We start from the raw sequence: 21,887 nt of genomic DNA, 5'->3' as shown, positions 1-21,887 counted from the left end.
AAGGCCCCGCCCCCCCGCCGCGTGCGGGCGGGCGTACTGCGCATGCGTTCGAACTGCGCATGCGTTCGAAACGCCACAGCCTCGGCATGGCCCGGCTGGGAGCTTGCGGCAAGTGTCCTGTTACGTCCTTCTCTACTGCTGTCGGTGGTGGCGGCGGCCTTGGGCGCGGTCGGGGCCCAAGGGAAGTATCTGGAACCTGGAAATCCGGGAAAGCTCGAGACTCGCAACGTGGCCAAAGGCGGCCAGCCGCTCATCCGCGCGGCGAGGACTTTTTCATCCTGACGTTGCCACTGCGCCCTTGCCGCACGTGCATGCCACCTCCAGAAATGACTGAGGCTGTGCGCTGAGGGTCTGCAGACTGCAGGAGCCGTGCATAGTGATCCTCGCTTTTCACAAGAGCCCTGCAAGGTAGGTTCCCGTTTTACAAGGTGGAAAACAGGTCCGGGGAAAGGGTTCAAGTGACTTGTCTAGGCTCGGGCGCTTAGAAAGAGGTCACCCTAGTCTAAGACTCTTCTCACGGCTCCCCATGGCTGTAGACCTCACTCGAGCCGACCCCGCGCCAAGAGACTGCAGGGACTGAGGCTGACCTGTTTGCTCTTGTCCTCTCAACCCCTAGGACAATGCTTGGCCCGGAGTAGGCTCTCAACAAATTGGATGCATGCACGCGTGAACGAACCTCCACTATTCCAGAAGGTGAGGATTCCAAGCTGAGAGAGGAGATGGAGGTGAGATTAATTCTTTTGTTTTCAGCTTTATCGATGTATAATTGACAACATTGTAGGCCTAAGTTCTTGATTCTCCTGATTCATTCTACTTGCTGATCTTTGGAAAGTCTAGATATGATCATGGTGATTTAAATTTAAAACTAATAAATGGTTAAAAACCGAAATACCGGCCTTTTGAAATCTGACTTCAGCCTCCCTCTGCCCTCTTCTCTTGGCTTTCTGGGTTCCCACCACAATGGGCTCTCAGTTCCTTTTCCATGTTAGCCTCAGGGAAGCCTTTCCTGGTTCCCTAGACTCAATGAGGAATCTTATACTTCTAGAATAGCCGGTGCTCCTCCTTGACAGCCCTGTCTCATGTTGGCAACTTAGGTTTACTTGGGTATTGATTGGGTTAACGTCTGCCCCCCCCCACTAGACTGTAAGCTCCATGAAGAGCTACGAGAATCGTGATCTGCAGGATCTGATAGGTGGCAGTCATTGAGTAACTGTTTGCTGAGTGACCGTAGCTTCCCCAGCACTCAATAAGGTGTTCATCTGAGTGGCTTTAGGAGCACTCACTATCTCAACGGGGAGTCCCACCATTGTGGAAATATTCCATTCCAAGAAGTGGAGACTGCAAAGCAGTGGGAACAGCAAAATCGGTCAGTGAGTGTAGTCCCGTTCCAACCCGATCATCTTGACTGACAGCAGGCTCTTTCTGTTCAAGAATCCGTTAGTAAAAGGGTGGGCGAAGAACAGGAAGCCATCATAGTGTCTTCTGTACTAGACTGAGGGACGGGAGCCCTGGCCAGCCAAGGCCAGTCCCTGGACTTTGTGGTGAGACTGTATCTCTTTGAAGTGAAGATGTGGAAATTGGCCCTGTGCCATGGTGACCAGCTGTGACATAGATCTCTCAGCCACCACACTTGGTGCCGAACCCTTTGTTGAACAACCTTCTGATTATAATTTGGCATGTTTCTCATTATAAGTTATTGAATAACTTACAGTGAGTCTGCTTAGCATACTGTCCTGCCTGTGCCTGACCAACTCATGAAACAGTGTAAAACTTTTAAAAACAGCTTCTAGGGGCGCCTGGGTGGCACAGCGGTTAAGCGTCTGCCTTCGGCTCAGGGCGTGATCCCGGCGTTATGGGATCGAGCCCCACATCAGGCTCCTCCGCTGTGAGCCTGCTTCTTCCTCTCCCACTCCCCCTGCTTGTGTTCCCTCTCTCGCTAGCTGTCTCTGTCTCTGTCAAATAAATAAATAAAATCTTTAAAAAAAAAAAAAACAGCTTCTAGTGTTTCTTGTGAAATTATTTTATTGGATCTCTTCAAGTTTTGTTCGTAACTACCAACTCTTGGGTTTGAGCTCTACTTTTTGTTTTGTTTTGTTTTCTAAGACATCTTTTCCCTGTTTATATTATTTCCTTCTTCCTGTTTTCCATGGGACATGAGATAGGAGAGCCACACCAGGTTTCCCTGAGGGGGTGACATTTGATCTGAGACCTGAAGGGGCCAGCCCGGTGAAGAAAATCTGGGAGAAGGGTACATTGTAGGCAGGAAGCACAGAAAGCACCAAGGCCCTGAGCTGGAACAAGTTCAGTAAGGAGCAGAGTAGGCGAGAAGAGTGGAATGAGAGGAGGTGAGCGAGGGAGGCACAGCTAAGCCTGTGGACTTCACTCCAGGGGCTCAAGGTCACAGCCCTAGTGACTAGTAGAGCAGGAATTTAAACACCTGGTCAGCCGTTAAGGCTTAATCTCTCACCGTTGTCTCAGGATGATACCCAGCTCACAGGCTTGTTGTGAAGGTAGGTCACCTAAGAGAACCTAGAAATCCCCCAGCCCATGCCTGGCACAAGACAGACATGCGACCCGTGCTCCCTTGCGCCTGGTTTTCGTGGAAAGGTTTGATCCTGTCACGTGGTCACTGCTGATTGATCCTTGGTCATCTTGGTCTTGGGTCCTTGGTCCTATAGCCCCTAGCTTAAAATGTTATTCCGTATTTGTATCCAGTCCACCCCTTACCTTGACCTCCAGGTTTGACTGTCAGCGGTCTACACACTTCTCGGATGTTCGTTCAGGCTGCATCTCAAACTCAGTAATCAGAACTGAACTCTCGATCCCCTCTCTGATCAACTGTTCCCACCGCCAACCGCCCTCCGCTGTTCCATCCCTGTAAAGGCTGCTCCAGGGTACCTCGTTCCTGAAGCTCAGGCCCTCCCAGGTCTTCCCGGTGCCTCAGTCCCCCTAGCCCACTTGTCAGCAGGCCCTGTTGGTTTGGCCTTCCAAACAGGACCCTCGTCCCCTGCTCTCTATCGCCGTTCCCACCTGTGCCATCCCGTCGCCCTCTCCGCTCACCTTGCCATCGGAGTTGTCTCCCAGATGGTCTCCTTCCGCTTTGCTCCCCTGCATCCACCTTCCACACAGCAGTCTGAAAAAAGTTTATAAAGTATCACATGGTGCTTCTGCTTAGAACCTCCCAGTGATTCCTTATTCCATTTAGAATAAAACCCAGGCGCCTGACCATGATGCCTGAGGGCCTGCCGCTAATCTGGCCCCTGCTTTCCTCTCCAGCCTCATTTGCCCCCTCCCCTTGTTGGCCGTGCTCTAGTTAGCACTGGCCTTCTTTCTGTTCTCGGCACGGGCTTGCAGCTTCCTTTCCTAGAGCACCTTTTCCTTGGCTTTTTGCAGGTTTCTGCTCATTTTGCATGTTCTTGCATGCACCTCGGAGGGTGTACCCCACCCTGTTCTTGAAGTACAGTGCCCCGATCCCACCTTTTATCCGTTCTCCGTTATCGGATCACATGTTTGTTTTCCACGGAATGCCAATAACATGAACAGTTACCATTTGTTCCTTGTCTGACTGGACCACAGGATGTAAGTTCCATGACAAAAGGGGCCCTTTTCACCTTATTTGCTACTGTGCCCTCATTGCCTGATACATAGCGGTTANTCATAAAGGGTTTTTTTTTTTTTTTTTTTTTTGGTAAAGAGTTAATTAATTAATTAATTTTTAAAAGATTTTATTTATTTGAGAGCGTGAGAGAGAAAATGCACAAGAGGGGGGAGGGTCGGTGGGAGAAGTAGACTCCCTGCTGAGCAGGGAGCCTGATGCGGGACTCGATCCCGGAAAGGCAGACGCTTCACCGACCGAGCCACTCAGGTGCCCCAAGATTGATTTATTTTAAAGAGAGAGAAAGAGCGAGTGGGGAGGGGCAGAGGAAGAGAGAATCTCAAGCTGACTCCCCAGTGGGCACGGAGCACAACACAGGCTCAGCCGATCTCAAGACGCTGAGATCATGACCTGAGCGGAAACCAAGAGTCGCATGCTCAACTGAGCCAACCAGGTGCCCCTGAGTGTACAGTTCTGTAGTGATACGTACATTCACATTATTATGTAACCAATCTCTATAACTTTCTCATGTTATAAAATTGAGACTCTGTACCCATTAAACTCAACTTTTGATATCTCGTTTTGTATGTTTTTTAATGTTTCCTTTCTGTTTTAATCATGTCAAGTTTTTGGACCAGCAGAGCTGAGGGAACAATGATGAGGTGAGCCTCCTTGTGAAATCCTGTCTGAACCAACAGGCCCTTGACCCTGACACCTCCCGGTCCACAGGGCTCCAGGAGCCTGGTGGGAGATGAAGATAGCCATTGATTTCCCCCGTGAAGGATTGGCCCTGGCCCTTACGTACACGTTGGGTCATCCTCACCCAAATGGCTCTATGCCTGGCCATTTGGAATCCCTACCGAGGAGTGGGAAAGCTGTTCCCATAGAAGGAGTAGTGAGCTTTGAAACCCTGGCCATTCTTTTTTTTTTTTTTTTAATTCAGTTAATTAACATATAGTGTCTTATTTATTTCAGGGTACAGGTCTGTGATTCATTAGTCTTATATAACACCCAGTGCTCATTACAACACATACCCGCCCCAGTTACCCCATCCTCCACTCCCTCCCCTCCAGCAACCCTCAGTTTGTTTCCTATGATTAGGAATCTCTTATGGTTTGTCTCCCTCTCTGGTTTCATCTTGTTTCATTTTTTCCTCTCTTCCCCTATGATCCTCTGCCTTGTTTCTTAAATTCCACATATCAGTAAGATCATAAATTCTGGCCATTCTTATACAGTGGAACACTGCTACAGTTTTCTGGAGGGCAGCCTTGTTTCTAAAATTCCACATATCAGTAAGATCATAAATTCTGGCCATTCTTATACAGTGGAACACTGCTACAGTTTTCTGGAGGGCTGCCTTGTTTCTTAAATTCCACATATCAGTAAGATCATAAATTCTGGCCATTCTTATACAGTGGAACACTGCTACAGTTTTCTGGAGGGCAGCCTTGTTTCTAAAATTCCACATATCAGTAAGATCATAAATTCTGGCCATTCTTATACAGTGGAACACTGCTACAGTTTTCTGGAGGGCTGCCTTGTTTCTTAAATTCCACATATCAGTAAGATCATAAATTCTGGCCATTCTTATACAGTGGAACACTGCTACAGTTTTCTGGAGGGCAGCCTTGTTTCTAAAATTCCACATATCAGTAAGATCATAAATTCTGGCCATTCTTATACAGTGGAACACTGCTACAGTTTTCTGGAGGGCTGCCTTGTTTCTTAAATTCCACATATCAGTAAGATCATAAATTCTGGCCATTCTTATACAGTGGAACACTGCTACAGTTTTCTGGAGGGCAGCCTTGTTTCTAAAATTCCACATATCAGTAAGATCATAAATTCTGGCCATTCTTATACAGTGGAACACTGCTACAGTTTTCTGGAGCGCAGTTTGATAGAGTGTCAAAAGCCTGAGCCAGTGGTTGACTGGGATTTTATTTTAAAGGAAAATAAAAACATCTGGAAACAGAATCACAGGATGTTCATTGCACCAAACAGATATGAAAGTGGCAACGACCTGTATGTTATTTATTTTATTTATTTATTTAGAGCATGAGTGGGGGAAGAGGCAGAGGGAGAGAGAGAGAGAGAAAGAATCCCGAGCTGACTCCATGCTGGGCACAGAACCCAACGTGGGGCTCGATTCCATAACCCCAAGATCATGACCCAAGCTGAAATCAAGAGTTGGATGCTCAACTGACTGAGCCACCCGGGCGCCCCGGAGCGTGTGACTCTTGATCTCAGGGCCGTGAGTTCCAGCCCCACACTGGATGTAGAGATTACTTAATTAAAAAAAAAAAAAAAAAAAGGCTGGGGCACAGGGTGGCTCAGTCAGTTAAGCATCTGCCTTCAGCTCAGGTCATGATCTCAGGGTCCTGGGATCGAGCCCCACGTCAGGTTCTCTGCTCAGCGGGGAGCCTTCTTCTCCCTGTCCTTCTGTGCTCTTTCTCTCTCTCTCTCAAATAAACAAATAAAATCTTCAAAAGAAAAAAAGGCTGAATGTAAATGGTGATTTTGTTCTCCCCAGGCATTGGAATAAGGGTTGTATTTTATCTTTATTTTTTTCTTCCATTTACTCAATATATATAACCTTTAGAAAGAAGAAGTATATTTTTTAATTCAGCAAAAATGAATGCTAGTCTACAGGTGATTTCCATGTTTTCAAAATATTTTCCCAAAGGCATAGATTATTTTTGTAATCAGAACACAAAGTAAAATTTATTTGAAAATCAAAATAAAATCTCTGGAAATGGGACGGCATCATGTATTTTTCACCTCTTAACGATTGTTTCAGGTCAGCCCCATGGCTGCTCCACAGGATTCAAATGAGACTTCCTATTTGCTCCCTCCAAACAGTAAGGACTGGGAAGAGCAAGGCATTCCTGACTTTGTCTATGGGCAGAAGGAACTTGTGGTGGAAGGGACTCAGTGGCCTAGGACCGCACCCAGCCTCCTGGACAGGACACCGCGGTCTCGCTTCGACTCTGCTCTCTGCTCCGCCTGGAGGCAGCGGATGGAACTAGGGCTCTTCCGCTACCGCCTGGGGGAGCTGCAGACCCAAACCCTCCCTGGCGCTGTGGGTTTTGTGGCTCAGCTGAACGTGGAGCGAGGTGTGCAGAGGCGGCGCCCCCAGAACATCCGGAGTGTGAAGCAGGCATTTGACCCTGAACAGTTTAACTTCAACAAGATCCGGCCAGGAGAAGTGCTCTTCCGTTTGCTCCGGGAGCCCGATCTCCCAGGTGCTCTCCAGCAAGAGGACATCCTCGTGATGATCAATGTCAGCCCCTTGGAGTGGGGCCACGTGCTGCTGGTGCCCGAGCCGACCCGCGGGCTCCCCCAGCGCCTGCTGCCAGGCGCACTGCGGGCCGGCGTGGAGGCTGTGCTGCTGAGCTCACACCCAGGCTTCCGCGTCGGCTTCAATAGCTTGGGCGGCTTGGCCTCGGTGAACCACCTGCACCTGCACGGGTATTACCTGGCTCACAGACTGCCTGTGGAGGGGGCTCCGAGCAAGCCCCTGGACCCCGGGGGCCATTTGCATCTGCTCCAGGCCCCCCCAGCTCCCGGCTTCCTCTTCTACACAAGTGGGCCAGGGCCTGACTTGGAGGCCTTGATAGGCAGGGTATGTCGGGCCACTGACTACCTGACTGACCATGACATTGCCCATAATTTGTTTGTGACCCGCGGGGCCCCACCTGGAAAGACATCACCTTCCTCTGCTCTCACAGGCATCCGAGTAATTCTGTGGGCCCGGAAGTCCAGCTTTGGGGTAAAGGAAGGCGAGGCATTCAATGTCGCCCTCTGTGAGCTGGCCGGGCACCTCCCTGTCAAAACGTCCCAGGATTTCGACAGTCTGACAGAGGCGGCTGCTCTGGCCCTCATTCAAGATTGTCTGCTGCCCCCGGCCCAGGCAGAAAAAGTACAGGCAGCACTGGTGGCCTTGATAGCCCAGGACAAGCAGTAATTCTTCTAGAAGTATTTATTTTCTATCTGGTCTAGTCCCTTTCCAGAAAGCTGTCCACAGTGGTCATTTGGGCTTCCACGACTGCTGCCTTACCCATCTCAGCCCAAGGGGAGGGATAAAGAACTGCTAAGTGGTCTCTGTAAAGAGAAGAAGCCATAGAATAAATTGAATGAGTGAGCCGTCACGAATGTATCTGCTTCTCATCTTTCTTCGTGGACAAGCCTCAGGGATATCAAACCTGTTACTAAGAAGGGAGAAGGGGGGTGCCTGGGTGGCTCAGTCAGTTACGCATCTGCCTTCAGCTCAGGTCATGATCTCCAAGTCCTGGGATCGAGCCCCATGTTGGGCTCCCTGCTCAGCAGGGATTCTGCTTCTCCCTCACGCTCTGCCTAGTGCTCTGCCTGTTTGTGCTCTCTCTGTGTCAAATAAATAAATAATCTTCAAAAAAAAAATCTTAAAAAAAAAAAGCAGAGGGACACCGAGGTGGCTCAGTCATTAAGCGTCTGCCATCAGCTCAGGTCATAATCCCAGCAGCCTGGGATCAAGCCCTGGCTTCTCCGTCTCCAGCTACCTCCTGCCAGTGTTCCCTCTCTCTCAAATAAATAAATAATAAAAAAACCTTTTAAAAAAAAGTTTAACATTTACATTTAAATATATATTTGACATTTAAATTCCTATAAAAAATTTTGGGTCGACTTCCTCTTTGGCACATTGCAGTAATTTTAGCTTATGCTTCTTTCTGTGAACCTTTGCATATACGCGCTCCAATAACATCACTTTGTTTTGCTCGCTCAGTCTGAAGGAAGTACAGATGACCATTACAGCAAAGCGGACTTTGTGTCCCAGGTGATGAGCCCAAACGGCAGGGCTTTCCCCCAGGACTGCTGTTCAGAGGAAAGCCTTCTCTGACCAAACTAAGTTTTTCCATAAGAAAGGGGAGAGGGGGTCTAATAGGTTTTCTTTATGGTGGTACTTCTCAGCTGTTTAGATAGTTTGTGAATTGTCAAGGAGGGGATTTAGAAGCTTTTTCTCAGCTTAATTGTGGAACACTTAGGGGACCCTCTGTCCTCAGTTTCAAGCACCACAGAAAGGCAGGATCCAGCCCAGCGTCTCTCCACCTCTGCTTGCTTTTTGGTGGAGGGCCTATGTAACCAAGGGGTTTTGGATTTGATCTAATGGGAAACCTTGAAGAGTTTTACATTGGGGAGTATCAAATTGGCATTAGAAAGAATATTTAAGGGGCGCCTGGGTGGCTCAGTCGGTTAAGCATCTGCCATCAGCTCAGGTCATGATCCCAGGGTCCTGGGATCGAGCCCCATGTCAAGCCCCAGGTCCGGCTCTCTGCAGGGGAGCCTGCTGCTCTGCCTGCTTATTCTCTCTCTCCCTCTCTGTCAAGTAAATGAAAAGTCTTTAAAAAAGAAAGAATACTTAAGGTGTAATGGATGGGTGGAATGGAGGAGGGAAGAACAATCAGAGTGCAATTAAGAGGTTGCTTCATGGTGCCAATTCAGGCAAGAACTGGTGATGGTTCAGGTCCCAGAATAGTGCCCGGAACCTAAATATTTGTGGGAAGAATGAGAAAAATGATAGTCCTGGAAGGCAAGGGACTCCAAAGCATTTCAAGAAGGGAGTAACAAAATATATGCTGAAGAAACAGCAAGAAATGTATGAGTCAGGCAATGTCCACGTCTTTTTAAAGGAGGGAGATTTTAAAGTATCCTCTACATTTAGGCACACGGGATAGTCTTAAAATGACAAGTTGGACTGAGTTCGGTGAAGGTAGCGACCAGAAGTCCGAGTGCATGGACGTCAGGAACGGCAGTGAAGGCGACGGTGAAGGAGCGCTATGATGAGGCCGTCTGGTCACTCGGCGGAGCCGTCTCGGCACAGCAGGGTGAGTGAGCGCTGTTCACCGCTGTGCCTCCCGAGCGCGGGGGCTGTTCCGCTCAGGTTACTAAAAAACTGAAAGGCAAGCAGGTGTTTGTACCGAACGCAGACTTGGCCAAATTCTGGGCTCGGCCCGCGGGTTGGAGACAGGCTGGGATGAGACGTGTGTGAAGCGGCGCGAATGCGGAAGGACTGTAAGTCCCAGCTGATGCACCCCGAGAGTTGCCGCAGCGGGGCCGCCCCGACGGCACGCCACCACCACCGCCAGGGCAGGCGGAGCCTGCGCGCAAGGTGGCCTCGGCCCACGCCCAAGTGGGTGTGGTTCCGGGAAGGCCCCGCCCCCAGAACTCTTCTCCAATGGGGGCCGTCCTCGTGTCCATGGCGACGGCGGCGGCTGCGGGTGCTGGCCTGCTCAAGGAAGGGCCGCCGCCGGGATCTCCGAGCTAGGAGCGAACCCCGGAAGGGGGGGGGAGCGGGCTCCCCCTCGCGATCGGCGGGGACAGCCAGTCCTGTGGAACAAGGAAGTGGTCCCGGAGGCCCAGCGACGCCCGGGAAGGAGCAGGAGCCGGGCGAAGGGCGGACATGAGCGACCAGCTGAGTCCAGCCTCGGACCGCTAGGGGCGGACCCAGCAGCCCCTCCCCTTTCCTCGAAATCTCGGGTGGGCAGTGTCCGCAAGCGGCTCCCCGTCCGGCAGCAGAGCCCAAGGGGTCTTAGCCACCAAGTGCCAGTGTGTACACATGGAGAACCTGAGTCACGGGACAAGGAAAGGAGCGCTGACTTTCAGCTCTACTTTAAAATCGAAGGTCCCCCCAGAGCCCAGCCATTCCCCCTTCCCATTCAGGAATAAAAAAGCCATGGTCATGGTCCCTGCCAGCTTCTACGTGAACCCCAGCGTGTTGTATGGAGGGGTGATCTTGGATGATCAGGGCTTGTCGGGGAATCCAATGTTTCACAGGCATTCCCTAGCCCCCATTACCTACTTGGAAACCATCCCATTCTGCAGTGGGATTGTTCTGTTCTGAAGGGGCAGCAAAGTTCCCTTATAACACCGTGAAGGAGGTCCTTTGCGTAGACGCCTCCAGGCCTTCCTGGGCGAAGGAAGGAAGCTCTGATACATATTTCACTCTCACCCCTCTCCCCTCAGAACCTAAGAGGATGGAGCCAAACACCTGTAAGACCAGCGAATCGGAGGAAGACTACGTTGAGGAAGAGGGATCCGAGGAGGAATGTGTTCAAGGGGAAACTACCATCCCTTCTGACTCTTCTCAGCAGGAACTCTCAAAGGCTGACTGTAAAGAATTTGGGGATGGAGTTCCCTTATCTATTGTAGCCAAGAAAATTCCAAAGAAAATCATAGCTCCAACTGACTCAGATGACTTAGAAGTTGGGAGGAGAAAGAGAAGGCGGAAACGCAGGTAACAGACAGGTGCCTGGGTCCCCTCACCTGCCTGGCTCCAGAAGAGAGTCACCCCTTGGCCTCCCTTCAGCAGTTGCGGGTCTTCCCTTTAATCTGCAAAGAGGACAGGGAATGTAGGAACATCGTTAACCTTTTGGTACTACAAAAACACAAAATTCAGAGCCATTTGAGTTGGCTTGATTTGCATTTTCACCACATGTCTGTCATCCTGGTCTTTAAGTGGCTTTTAGAGAAAATGAATTGCATTATAGATATGTTGGGTGCCTCGCAGCCCAGGGTCTGTCCTTTTTCCCACTCTGCCTGATTTCTACCATTCCTCCATTCCAGACCCCTGGCCATCAACCTGACCAACTGCAAGTATGAGAGCGGTAAGCACCCAGCTCACTCACACACCACTTTGCCTAAGAGGGCACCTGCAGCTTTTGCTCTGGGGATGGTCCCGCAGTCAGGCTCCCACCCCTGCATCTTGTTGGGCTGGCCTGTAATCTGTACTGAGCCACTAGCAGCTGAGATATTAGTTCCACTTAGTCTTAGTGGTACTGTGGGAACCCCCCAGTTAGCTGACAGACTGACCTTAGCTAGCAAGAAAAAAGCTGACTGAAGATCACCATTGCCCCGCCCTTCCCAGATTTTATCAGAATTAAGATGAGAACAGGTCAATATGGTTGTTTTTTTTTTTTTTTTTCCAAAGAAGCCCTTGAGGGATCTTCAGGAATTAAAAGAAAAAAAAAATCACCCGCTAGGGCAGCTATCTTTTCGTCTCTTTCTGCGCCCACTGCCACGTGCCAGGGGCCACCCAGTGTGGGAGGTGCCAGTGTGACGCCTCCAGAGGGTCGGCTTTGCAGGTCTGATACCATCCCAATTAAGAGAGAGAGGACTGACAGGAGCAGAGAGCCAGGCTCTAGTTTTCCCTGTCACAGATTTTGGAAGGGCCCTGACGGCTTCATGAACTTGGAATTGTCACATGGTAATTAAGCTGCAGCATTGAGGTAAGAATCACCTCCGTCTTCAACCCACTCTCTGCTCGAGTCTGTTCCTCACCTGACCCAGCTACAGTCACGAGGCTTGCTGCCAGTGTCCCGGCTGGCACCACTGACCTCCCTCTCTCCACAGTGCGTCGGGCAGCCCAAATGTGTGGCCTGAAGGAGGTGGGGGAGGACGAAGAGTGGACTGTGTACTGGACAGACTGCTCTGTCTCCCTGGAACGAGTCACGGACATGAAGAGGTTTCAGGTGCAACCTCCGGACCCAAGAGCCTAAAGGGGCCATGGCCCCTAGATGTGTCCTCCCGCCCTCCTGCTCGGGCACCTGCAGCTGCTGCCCTCTGTGGCTGTCCCCCTGGCAGAGCAGGAAAGGCCATGGCCAGGGCTTCTGCTCCACTGGAAAAATTCTCCTCTTGGGTTTCTGGAACTTACATTATAGGAAGGAAGTATCTGCTGGGCCCCATTTGCCTGGAGGCATCTGTGCCCAGCTGGCCCCCTTTGGGGCAGGTGAGCCCAGCTGAGGGCAAGGCTGGAAGGCAGCTTCAGTGCAAACAGCGGGGCCAGCAGAGCGATCCAGCTTCTAAGCAGCTTAGCCTACCATGAGAGTCAGTGTGGGGTCCTGCAGGCCAGCAAGAAAGTCAGGAAGGATGGGCCCACAAAAAGAATATAACTTCTTCATAGTATTTTGGTTATCCTCTAATTGGGTCTTTTTTTTTTTAAGATTTTATTTGTAGGGGCACCTGGGTGGCTCAGTCTGTTAAGCATCTGCCTTCGGCTCAGGTCATGATCCCAGGTTCCTGGGATCAAGTCCCGAGTCATCGAGTCATCCGGCTCCCTGCTCAGTGGGGAGCCTGTTCCTCCCTCTTCCTCTGCCTGCTGCTCCCCCTGCTTGTGCTCTCTCTGTCAAATAAATAAAATCTTAAAAAAAAAATACATGAGAAAATTTCCAGTACAGTAGAATTTGTAATTGTTCCATTCAAAAATTATAATCTATTTTTAAAAAAAGATTTCATTTTTAAGTTAATCCCCGTATTCAATATGGGGCTTGAACTCAGCACCCCAAGATCAAGAGTCACACGCTCCACTGACTGAGCCAGACCTCTAATTGGGTCTCGGTAGTGGTTAGCAATACAAGAATGTAAAAAGGTCTGCAGGCTTAGTTTGAGGGGAAGCCAGGAAGGGAGTCAAGGAAATTGTAACTTGTCCTACAACAAGTCACGGGAGAAGAGCCCGAGAGAGACACAGAGTGAGCTCGAAGTGCTCGAGAAGCCCTAACGAAGGGATACGCAGGGAGCGGATGGAAGATGCGTAAGACAATAATTAACACCGTTCCTTGAGGGTGTACTGAATGTCAGGCACTGTATCAAGTGCTTTTACACTCTTACACTTTAAAACTCATTACATTCTCAAAACAACCCTGAGTGGCGGATACCTGTTGGTTAAGAGGACACCAGGGCTCAGAAACACTAAGTTCCTGGAACTAGCGAGTGGTAAAGCCAGTGAGACAGCCCAGAAGCAGCGCGAGATGCTGCCTGCCGGCACTGCGGTTCCAGCAGGCACCCTGGCAACGTCGTATCCTGGGGGTGGCATGGCAGTGCATTCCTGGGACAGCTGCTCAATTGCCTTTGCTCTTTTGGAAAATGGTTTCTCATTTGCTTGTGCTCCCATGCACCAATTATTCTTATAGGACTCGTCCCCGGTGGTCTGGGGGGATGTTATAAGGTGGGTGGAAGGCCCAAAGTCCTGGCGAACCCATCTTGCTGTCCCTCATTTCCTGACCTCAGTGCGGATGTGTGTTTTGGGAGAGGCCAAGGAGGAGGTTCTTACTTGCCTTAGGGAAACTTCCTTTTCTCCCTTGGGGTATTGGGTACAGGGTTTACCCCCACGGTAACTTTTTTTTTTTCTTAAAGATTTTATTTATTTGCGAGACAGAGCACAAGCAGGGGGGAGGAGCAGAGGAAGAGGAGCAGAGGGAGAGCGAGAAGCAGACTCCCTGCTGAGTGGGGAGCCCGACTCGACTCGGGGCTCGATCCCAGGATCCTGATATCATGACCTGAGCCAAACACAGACGCTTAACCAACTGAGCCACCCAGGCACCCCCCCCACCTTTTTTTTAGAGAGAGAGAGAATGCATGCATGTCCTTGTGTGGGGAGTGAGCCCCCAAGGCGGGCTCCACGCTCAGCACAAAACCCGATGAGGGGCTCGATCTCAGGACCCTGAGATCATGACCTGAGCCAAAATGAAGAGTCAGATGCCCAACCCACTGAGCCACCCAGGCACCCCATCCACTCTGACTCCTACCTTGACCTTCCCAGTCCTCCTGGTATGCCCACGGCCCCAGGGACTGCCACTTACTCTGCTGGTGGGGGTAGATAACCAGCTGGCTCCGTTTCAGAAAATCAATCACTTCCCGGGCATGACGGAAATCTGCCGCAAAGACCTGCTGGCTCGGAACCTCAACCGCATGCAGAAACTCTATCCCGCCGAGTACAACATCTTCCCCCGCACCTGGTGCCTCCCTGCAGAGTGAGTGAGCCCCCGCTCCCCAGGCTCATATCCTTGGGGAGGAAAGCTTTCACCATCTCAGTTCCCTCCAGACTCTGGCCTTGTGACCTAGAAAGTCTCAAGGGATGAGAGTTTCAGCTGCTCTAAGAAAAGAAGGTTTGAGACTGAGGCTCCAGGAAGAGCGTGGACAGGACAACTCCACAGGGTCTGGCCCAGCTCTGATGCACAGAACCCTTCTGACCAGCCTCTCTCTTCACGTAGCTTTGGGGACTTCCAGTCCTATGGTCATCAGCGAAAAACCCGCACTTACATCTGCAAGCCGGATAGTGGCTGCCAGGGACGAGGCATCTTCATCACCCGAAATCCCCGGGAGATCAAGCCAGGAGAGCATATGATCTGCCAGCAATACATCTCCAAGGTGAAGGGTGTCTCGGAACCACCGGGGCCCTCCCCGAGCACCAGGGCACCTCGTCTCTCCCAGTGCCAGAGAGGAAGCCGGCCTCCCCTTCAGCTCCTGCCCTTCCTGCTGTTTCCCCTTATCTTGGAGGCAGTCCAGAGCCATGTTTCAGAGCCAGCCTGTCTGGGTCTGAATCTGAGTTTTCTCAATTCTTAGAGGTGATCTTGGGCAATTTCTTACTCCTTCTGTGCCTTAGTTTCTTCATTTGTTGAATGGAAATAATAGCAGTAACTAAGCTTCATATGGTTATTATGAAAATTAAATGAGTTATTATGATTAGAAACACTTAGAACAATGCATGGGATAGAACGAGCACTTCAAAGGTATTCTTCCCTGCTTTTAGCCCTTCCTCATTGACGGCTTCAAGTTTGATATGCGAATCTATGTCCTGATCACGTCCTGTGACCCTCTTCGGATCTTCATGTATGAGGAGGGCCTGGCTCGCTTTGCCACTATGCCCTACGTGGAGCCCAGCCACACCAACCTGGTAAGGGGGCCATCCGGCAGTCCTGGGGAGCAGGGTGGTGCCCTCTTCTCATGAGCACTGAGGTTCTATGGAGAAACCAGGGAGAGAGGCTTGTCATTGTCACCCATGAGCCAGGAATGAACCAGTGAGCACCCTGGCACCTGGCGGGGAGGACAGTATTTGGTGGGTGGTGACTGCTGCAAGGTCCTCCCCGGAGAAGCCTGGCATACCCCCTTCCCCAGGAGCTTATGGGACAGTTCTGAGGTGAAGAGGGGCAGGAGATGAGCCATCTTCGGGAGGGATGAGTAATAACAAGGCAATGAAGGGCTGGAGAGGGGTGCTGCAGGGAAATTCTGAATCACAGGGGCACTCTCTTCCCAGGATGACGTCTGCATGCATCTGACCAACTATGCTATCAACAAACACAATGAGAATTTTGTCCGAGATGATGCTGTGGGCAGTAAGAGGTACCCCCTACTCCGATTGCCCCTCAGCCCTATAGTCTCAGCAGCCCTTGAAACTGAGCTGGCTCTTGGGAAGCCAATTGCTCAGGAAAACCACCTTTACAGACACCTGTCCTGTGCTTGATCTCTAAGTGCAGCCCCGCCCCACACCCTGATAACTAAGCCCCACTCCAAGCTCCCACATAGCTTCACTGAAGTAGGGTTAGTGGTAGGGGACCTCCTGCCTGCGGCCCAGACCCACTGGTGTAGAATGGTCCTCCTCTGAGCACTGGGCCTCGCAGGAAGCTGTCGACACTCAATTCCTGGCTGCGAGAACACGGCTACGACCCCCGAGAGCTGTGGGGGGACATTGAGGACATCATCATCAAAACCATCATCTCAGCCCATTCTGTTCTTCGCCACAACTACCGATCCTGTTTTCCCCAATATCTGCGTGGAGGTACATGTGCCTGTTTTGAGATCCTTGGTTTTGACATCTTGCTGGACCACAACCTGAAGCCCTGGCTGCTGGAGGTGAGGAATGTCTTTTGGGCTTTGCAAAACCAAGGTCCAGAGGCTGCCCTGAACAGGACGCCTGGGACAGGAGTGCACTCAGCTGGTGGAACAGAGAATGGGGGACAGTGGCGGCACTGGGGTGGGGACGAACCGGCAGAAGGCGTAAGATCTCTCCGCTTTTGACCTGCTGAGTCAAATCTTAGTGGTCTCTGGCTCCCACCAGAGGAATCCAGGATTTGGATCTCAAGAGTTCGTCATGTAATCTTTGTCTTTAGGGACACTGTATCTATAGAATCAGGCTGTCTGGTTCGCTCTCACCAGCCCGTGTATTGATGGAATCTCTGTGGCAGAGTCCTGTGGCCTTGGAGGTCAGAAATATCCAGCCTCCTTGGCTGAGGCCTCTGCAGGGGGATGTCTTGACTAGACCCTCCAGTCAGGCCCGCAAGGGACCACACCTGCTTGGGTGGTCTGGGAACGGGGTGGATAATGACTCCTCCTGGCAGGTAAACCACTCTCCAAGCTTCACCACCGACTCCTGCCTTGATCGAGAAGTGAAGGATGCACTTCTCTGTGATACCATGACCCTTGTCAACCTCCGTGGCTGTGACAAAAGGAAGGTGATGGAGGAGGACAAGCGACGAGTCAAGGAGCGGCTTTTCCAGTGCCACCAGCAGCCACGGGAAGCCAGGTGCTGCAGGTGTCTGAGCTGTCTGGTTAGCATGGGCCTGGGCGTGAGAGTGCTGCTCTAGTGGCGGGAGTGGTCTGGGGCTGATTAGTATGAAGAACAGCTTTTCTTCTGCACAGATAATATATTACATATCAGAGACAGTGCGTTCAAAATTCCAAAGATACTGTGAATAATCTCTTAAGTCTTCTCCAGCGACTGTCTCCCCTCTGGAGAAGCCAATCTATGTTCCTAGGGCCACGTGTATACTCACACAAACATTTAATGCATACATACGTACATGTATGTATATTTATACAGATTGTTCTCCCTTTACCCAGACAATAGTGTAAATTTCACATGCTCTGTACCATGCTTAGCGGTATCATTTCGAGCTATTACACATTAGCACATAAGGAGTTTTATGTGGTTTGATGAGCTCTTTGCTCTTGTGTTTTTGTTTTGTTTTTTTAACAAAGCTCCTCCAGAAAGTTTATAATACTGAAACAGAAAACAGTTTAGTCATTCAATAATAAGGATTGTTTAAATCAGTCTTTTTCACCCACTGTTGCTTTCATTATAAGATGGGTTACAAACATGGTGATTTGTTGCTGATACTAAATTATAATATTAATAATAATATGAATGAGTTGGAATAGATTTAGAATTACTCCCATGACAACAGTGCTCTTCCCCACCTGCATTGCAATATGCAGGGCCAGTGTGTATTTGATTTGTCATGATATCCTGAGGGCCTGGCACACAGTAGGCACTCAAATGTGTGAATAGAGGGGAAGTATAACTGTAAATACCCACGGTTGGACTTCACACGTGACTGTATGAGTCATGTCCTTCAGCGGGGAAAAGGGCTGAAAACTATTGGACTTTTTTTTTTTTTTTAAGATTTTATTTATTTATTTGACAGAGAGAGACAGCGAGCGAGGGAACACAAGCAGGGGGAGTGGGAGAGGGAGAAGCAGGCTTCCCGCTGAGCAGGGAGCCCGATGCGATGCGGGGCTCGATCCCAGAACGCTGGGATGAACTGTGCCAAAGGCAGACGCTTAACTACTTACTAAACAAACATACTGGGGCACCTCGCTGACTCAGTGGGTGGAGTGTGTGACTTTTGTTCTTGAGGTTGTGACTTCGAGCCTCAGGTTGGGTGTAGAGATTACTTAAAAATAAAATCTTTAAAAAAAAATAAAAGTACAATGATAGAATCACTTGAATACCAGGAAGCCATTTTCAAATGTTGTTGTATGATTCCATTTTTGTCTGAAACAAGGAAGGAAGGAATAAAGAAAGAGCAAGGTACTTAGTAGCAAAGCTAGGATTTAGACTCGGTCCGGCCCCTGAGTCCCTGCTCATAACCAATATGCTAATTGCACAGTAAGATTATGCAAGGTTTGATCCTTTTGTGCTTCTGCATTCTTTAATTCACATATATTACTCTATAATCAGAAACCTAAAAGATTGTGATAACTTGGGAGTGCTAGCTTACAAGGGGACCCCTTTGCACTTAGGATGAAAACCAGATTTCTGGAAGTCAAGCCTCTATTTCCACGGCTACACACAGGTGGGATTGGCCAGATGGCCTTGGCAGCTTTCCCTACATGGGCATTGGCCAGAAAAGCCCGAAGCTATCGGATCCTCCAAGCCTTGGCCAGCCTTCCTTTCCTCACTGAACATTCTCAGTCCTCCTGACTCACTCTGAGCTTGGTTTCCACAGGCGAGAACAAATTGAGTCGTCCCACGCAGCAATACTGGACCAGGAGCGCTATGAGGATTCCCACCTTGGGGGATACCGGCGGATCTACCCTAGGCCCGACACGGAGAAGTACGCACCTTTCTTTAAGCACAATGGCTCCCTCTTCCAAGAGACTGCTGCTTCCAAGGCCAGAGAGGAGTGTGCCAGGTACTTTGCCTTGCAGTCTCCTCTGTCCAATTGGGGGGAGGCGAATTGCTCCCCAGCAGGGTAGAGAGGAAGCCAGACACTTGAGCCAACAGGTATGGAGTCATATATCCTATGAGACTCTTAGTGACTCCGTTTCCATTTAGTAGGTTTCCCACCCTCCTCTTCATTATTCTCCCGTCAGTCCCCCCAACAGACCATAATTCCCCACTTTCCCTCACCCTGCTTCTCCCCAACACAATTTCTTCAGTGTCTGAAGCTGCTGTGTCTTGTCAGGCAGCAACTGGAAGAGATCCGCCTTAAGCAGGAACAGCAGGAGACCTCAGGCAGTAAGAGGCGAAAGGGAAACAGGGACCAGAACCAGGGTGAATCAGCAGGAGAGAAGAGCCGATCCAGGGCCAGGCTCCGGGGACTTTCCACCCGCTTGGTTTATAGGAACCGGACCCGGGAGAAAGAGGTGTCGGGGGTTTGGTAGCTCTTGACTTTCTACGGGAAATGGGTTGCGACTCCTAGAGAAGGGAATCTTTGCTGTCCTCTCCTCCTCTTGTATAAGAGAGAGAGGGGTTCCTAATGAATACACTGGATCTGACCTGGTGGACCAGGGGGTGAGAGAACGGATAGCAAAGGGAACCTTCCGCTGGGATCAAGGAAGGGACAGGGAAGGAGGGGTAGAGTGGGCAGGAGTCCCGCAGCCATCCCTGTTGATGGTGTGGGACTCACCTCTGGAGATCTTGCATTCATCTCTCATGTGCCTTGTAGCTGCTACCAGTACACCTGGACACCATGCATCCTCAAGAAATTGTGGAAGAGGAGGAGCTGGAGCGAATGAAGGCCCTGCTACAAAGGGAGAATCTCATCCGAAGCCTGGGTATTGTAGAGCAGCTCACGCGCATGCTGCACCCCAGCCACCAGGGCCAGAAAAAACTTCATGAGTATCGGGTGAGGGTCCCTGCGCAGCCTCTCACAGAACAAGGGAAAGAGGGCTGCAGCAGCACATGGTGGTGGCCACAGCACAGGCGGCTAATGGATGGTATCTGGCACGGAGCCTGGGAAAGCAGAGTATGCTGGGTATTGGGAAAGGGTCTCTTGGTTCCTTTTGCATTTGTTCCCAAGCTCCCTTGTTTGTAGTAATGACATCTGGCAAAGAGAAGCTCCCAGCCTTCTGAGAGACCTGTTCTCTGTATTTCCAGTCTTGTAATAACCCCAAACTCATGACTGACAAAGAACAAGGCCACCACCCTCGGTGGCTTCTCTGTAATCTCTCCCTAGCACTGCCAGTGCCATGGCTCTATCAGGCGATAAGTAAACAGACTTGGGCCAACAGAAGAGCTGCCACATTCACTACTCCCTGGGGCTAGGAGCAAGCCTATTGGGTCCTCAGTTTTTGCTGAGCCCCAAAGGAGTGAACGGGTTAAATAGTGGTCACAGCCTAGAAGAGATGTTTCAGTTACCTATTTTTTCACACCGCTCCATCCAGCCTCACAAGAAATGTGGTAAGGGGCTGCTCTTCTCCTCTAGCCTAGATTTCACCAGGACGGGCTGGGCAGTCAAGAACTGCCATCTGTGAGTCTGGTCCCATTGGTCCTCCTGAGAGGGGCTGCCAAAAAGCAGGGCCCTCCTCATTTCCTGCATCCAGTTCGGGCCCACGAGTTGATCCCCAGGATCTTAGGGCCACTGCCAACCATGAATGCTGCAATTCCACATCATTCCTGGTGCCACCTACAGCCAAAAAACTTCAACTGGATAGGAGATCCAGCAGCCATCGGCCCCTGTTCACTGTCAATGAAGACATCTGGAAGGCGCTATTTTTCCAGTGCCAGAGTCAGGCTCACTAGCCGTAAGTATGCAAAACTAGCTTTGGTCACTCTGACTTGTGTAAATTCCCACGAGCAAACACTACAGCTGGGATATTCCCAAAATATAACACAGCACTTCCACCAGTGCAGGAATGGGCTAGGTAGTGGACCCCTGTAGAAATGGCAGAAGTACAGTCCCAGCACTCAACACACATTAACAGGGAAACAGACAAGCAAATACAATTAAACTACAGTGTGGTAAAGATGCTGGAGGGGAGCATGGGATGCCATTCATGTGTGTTGGTAATTGGGCAACAGTTGGTAAAGAGGTGAGTGAATCACCTGTGAATACCAACTCAGGGGACCCATGTTTCCACTGCAGAAGGCCAAGCCAGCAGAAGGCTAGAAGCCATAAACAGAGCCCTGGCAGGATCAGTGCCATCCTCTTTAACCCCAAAGCAGGGCTATCTTCTGCAACCAGAAAAAGTGGCAAGTGGCTCATGGACTGATTGCGCCTTGCCCTCCGCGGCAGACTCTGAACACAGAGCACCCAAGACCCAGGATCTCACTCTCTGCCCTGCCTCTGCACCCCTGATGCTGCGAACCACCGCCCTCCTTGACATCAGCCACCACAGGTAAATGCAGAATGGAAGCCCAGCGCTCAACCTCTCCTGGAGAGCCCCCTCAGGTTTCCAAAGGGGCAGAGGGCCTTCAATCGTTGCTAAATGAAAGACTGCCACCAAGCTTCAGTTGGAAAAGGCCTGGCCAGGAACCCTGTTTGCACAAGGCAAAACACGCAGACGCCAAGAATTCCTCAATACCCTAAGACTATTTTCAGATCCGTAAAGACTAAAAGATGAAGAGGAGCCCAGGTCGGCCATGCCCTCATCCTCGGCCTCCAAACCTTAGCCTGGATTTATTGCTAGGTGATGGGTCTGAACCCCGAGTGCGGGGAGGTCATGCAGGCGAAAAGGAGACCCCTTCCCAGAGGAGCGAGGGTTCAAGGCGAGAGGCTGTCGCCACCAAAGGACCGCCGAGGGGACGCCCTTTCCGCCGCCGTGGCGGAGACAGGCCGGCCTGGGCAGCCGTTGGGGCGCAGGGGCGGCTTTTGGCAAATGAATCCGTCTTTTTATTAAAGTTTATGGCGTTTTGCAGGAGCGTCCTCTACCTCATTCCGGCCCTTGCTTTTCAAGCTCAATACTCTCCACATTCACAACCAGAAGTGTAGACCGCGCACGGGTTCAAGCCCAAATACCCTGCCCTCGGCCGGAAGCCGGA

The 21,887-nt window shown here is 50.6% G+C and overlaps 2 protein-coding genes across 4 annotated transcripts; both read left to right on the top strand.

Annotated features, from left to right (window-relative positions):
• The first annotated feature begins 383 nt into the window (after positions 1 to 383).
• On the top strand, positions 384 to 7,897 carry GDPGP1 (GDP-D-glucose phosphorylase 1). 2 transcript variants are annotated; one of them, XM_002919779.4, is made up of 3 exons: positions 384 to 408; positions 617 to 725; positions 6,396 to 7,897. In XM_002919779.4, the coding sequence occupies exons 2-3, from the start codon at positions 720 to 722 to the stop codon at positions 7,560 to 7,562; spliced, it is 1,173 nt and encodes a 390-aa protein (XP_002919825.2). In that variant the 5' UTR covers positions 384 to 408; positions 617 to 719; the 3' UTR covers positions 7,563 to 7,897. The 2 variants fall into 2 exon arrangements, with proteins under 2 accessions (XP_002919825.2, XP_034523756.1); XM_034667865.1 differs by lacking the exon at positions 384 to 408 and adding an exon at positions 4,222 to 4,257 and having other exon boundaries at positions 630 to 725.
• Positions 620 to 21,885, top strand: LOC100478837 (tubulin polyglutamylase TTLL13P). 2 transcript variants are annotated; one of them, XM_034667863.1, is made up of 16 exons: positions 620 to 725; positions 9,294 to 9,456; positions 10,595 to 10,865; positions 11,195 to 11,235; positions 11,981 to 12,099; positions 14,246 to 14,376; positions 14,617 to 14,773; positions 15,156 to 15,299; positions 15,660 to 15,745; positions 16,024 to 16,255; positions 16,741 to 16,925; positions 18,631 to 18,816; positions 19,090 to 19,270; positions 19,573 to 19,752; positions 20,332 to 20,650; positions 20,992 to 21,876. In XM_034667863.1, exons 3-16 carry the CDS (start codon positions 10,606 to 10,608, stop codon positions 21,246 to 21,248), a joined length of 2,478 nt encoding a protein of 825 aa, XP_034523754.1. In that variant the 5' UTR covers positions 620 to 725; positions 9,294 to 9,456; positions 10,595 to 10,605; the 3' UTR covers positions 21,249 to 21,876. The 2 variants fall into 2 exon arrangements, with proteins under 2 accessions (XP_034523754.1, XP_019655799.1); XM_019800240.2 differs by lacking the exons at positions 620 to 725; positions 9,294 to 9,456 and adding an exon at positions 9,832 to 10,108 and having other exon boundaries at positions 16,741 to 16,934; positions 20,992 to 21,885.
• The last annotated feature ends 2 nt before the right edge of the window (positions 21,886 to 21,887 follow it).

Source organism: Ailuropoda melanoleuca, chromosome 9, assembly GCF_002007445.2.
Source record: "Ailuropoda melanoleuca isolate Jingjing chromosome 9, ASM200744v2, whole genome shotgun sequence".
Taxonomy (NCBI): domain Eukaryota; kingdom Metazoa; phylum Chordata; class Mammalia; order Carnivora; family Ursidae; genus Ailuropoda; species Ailuropoda melanoleuca.
This window is presented reverse-complemented; position numbering and strand designations above follow the sequence as displayed.

Coding starts and splice junctions, on each gene's coding strand:
- LOC100478837 (XM_019800240.2), top strand. CDS start 10,606: ATGGAGCCAAACACCTGTAAGACCAGCGAATCGGAGGAAGACTACGTT. Junction 16,256..16,740: donor TGAAGCCCTGGCTGCTGGAG/GTGAGGAATGTC, acceptor TCCTCCTGGCAG/GTAAACCACTCTCCAAGCTT. Junction 19,271..19,572: donor ACCGGACCCGGGAGAAAGAG/GTGTCGGGGGTT, acceptor TGTGCCTTGTAG/CTGCTACCAGTACACCTGGA.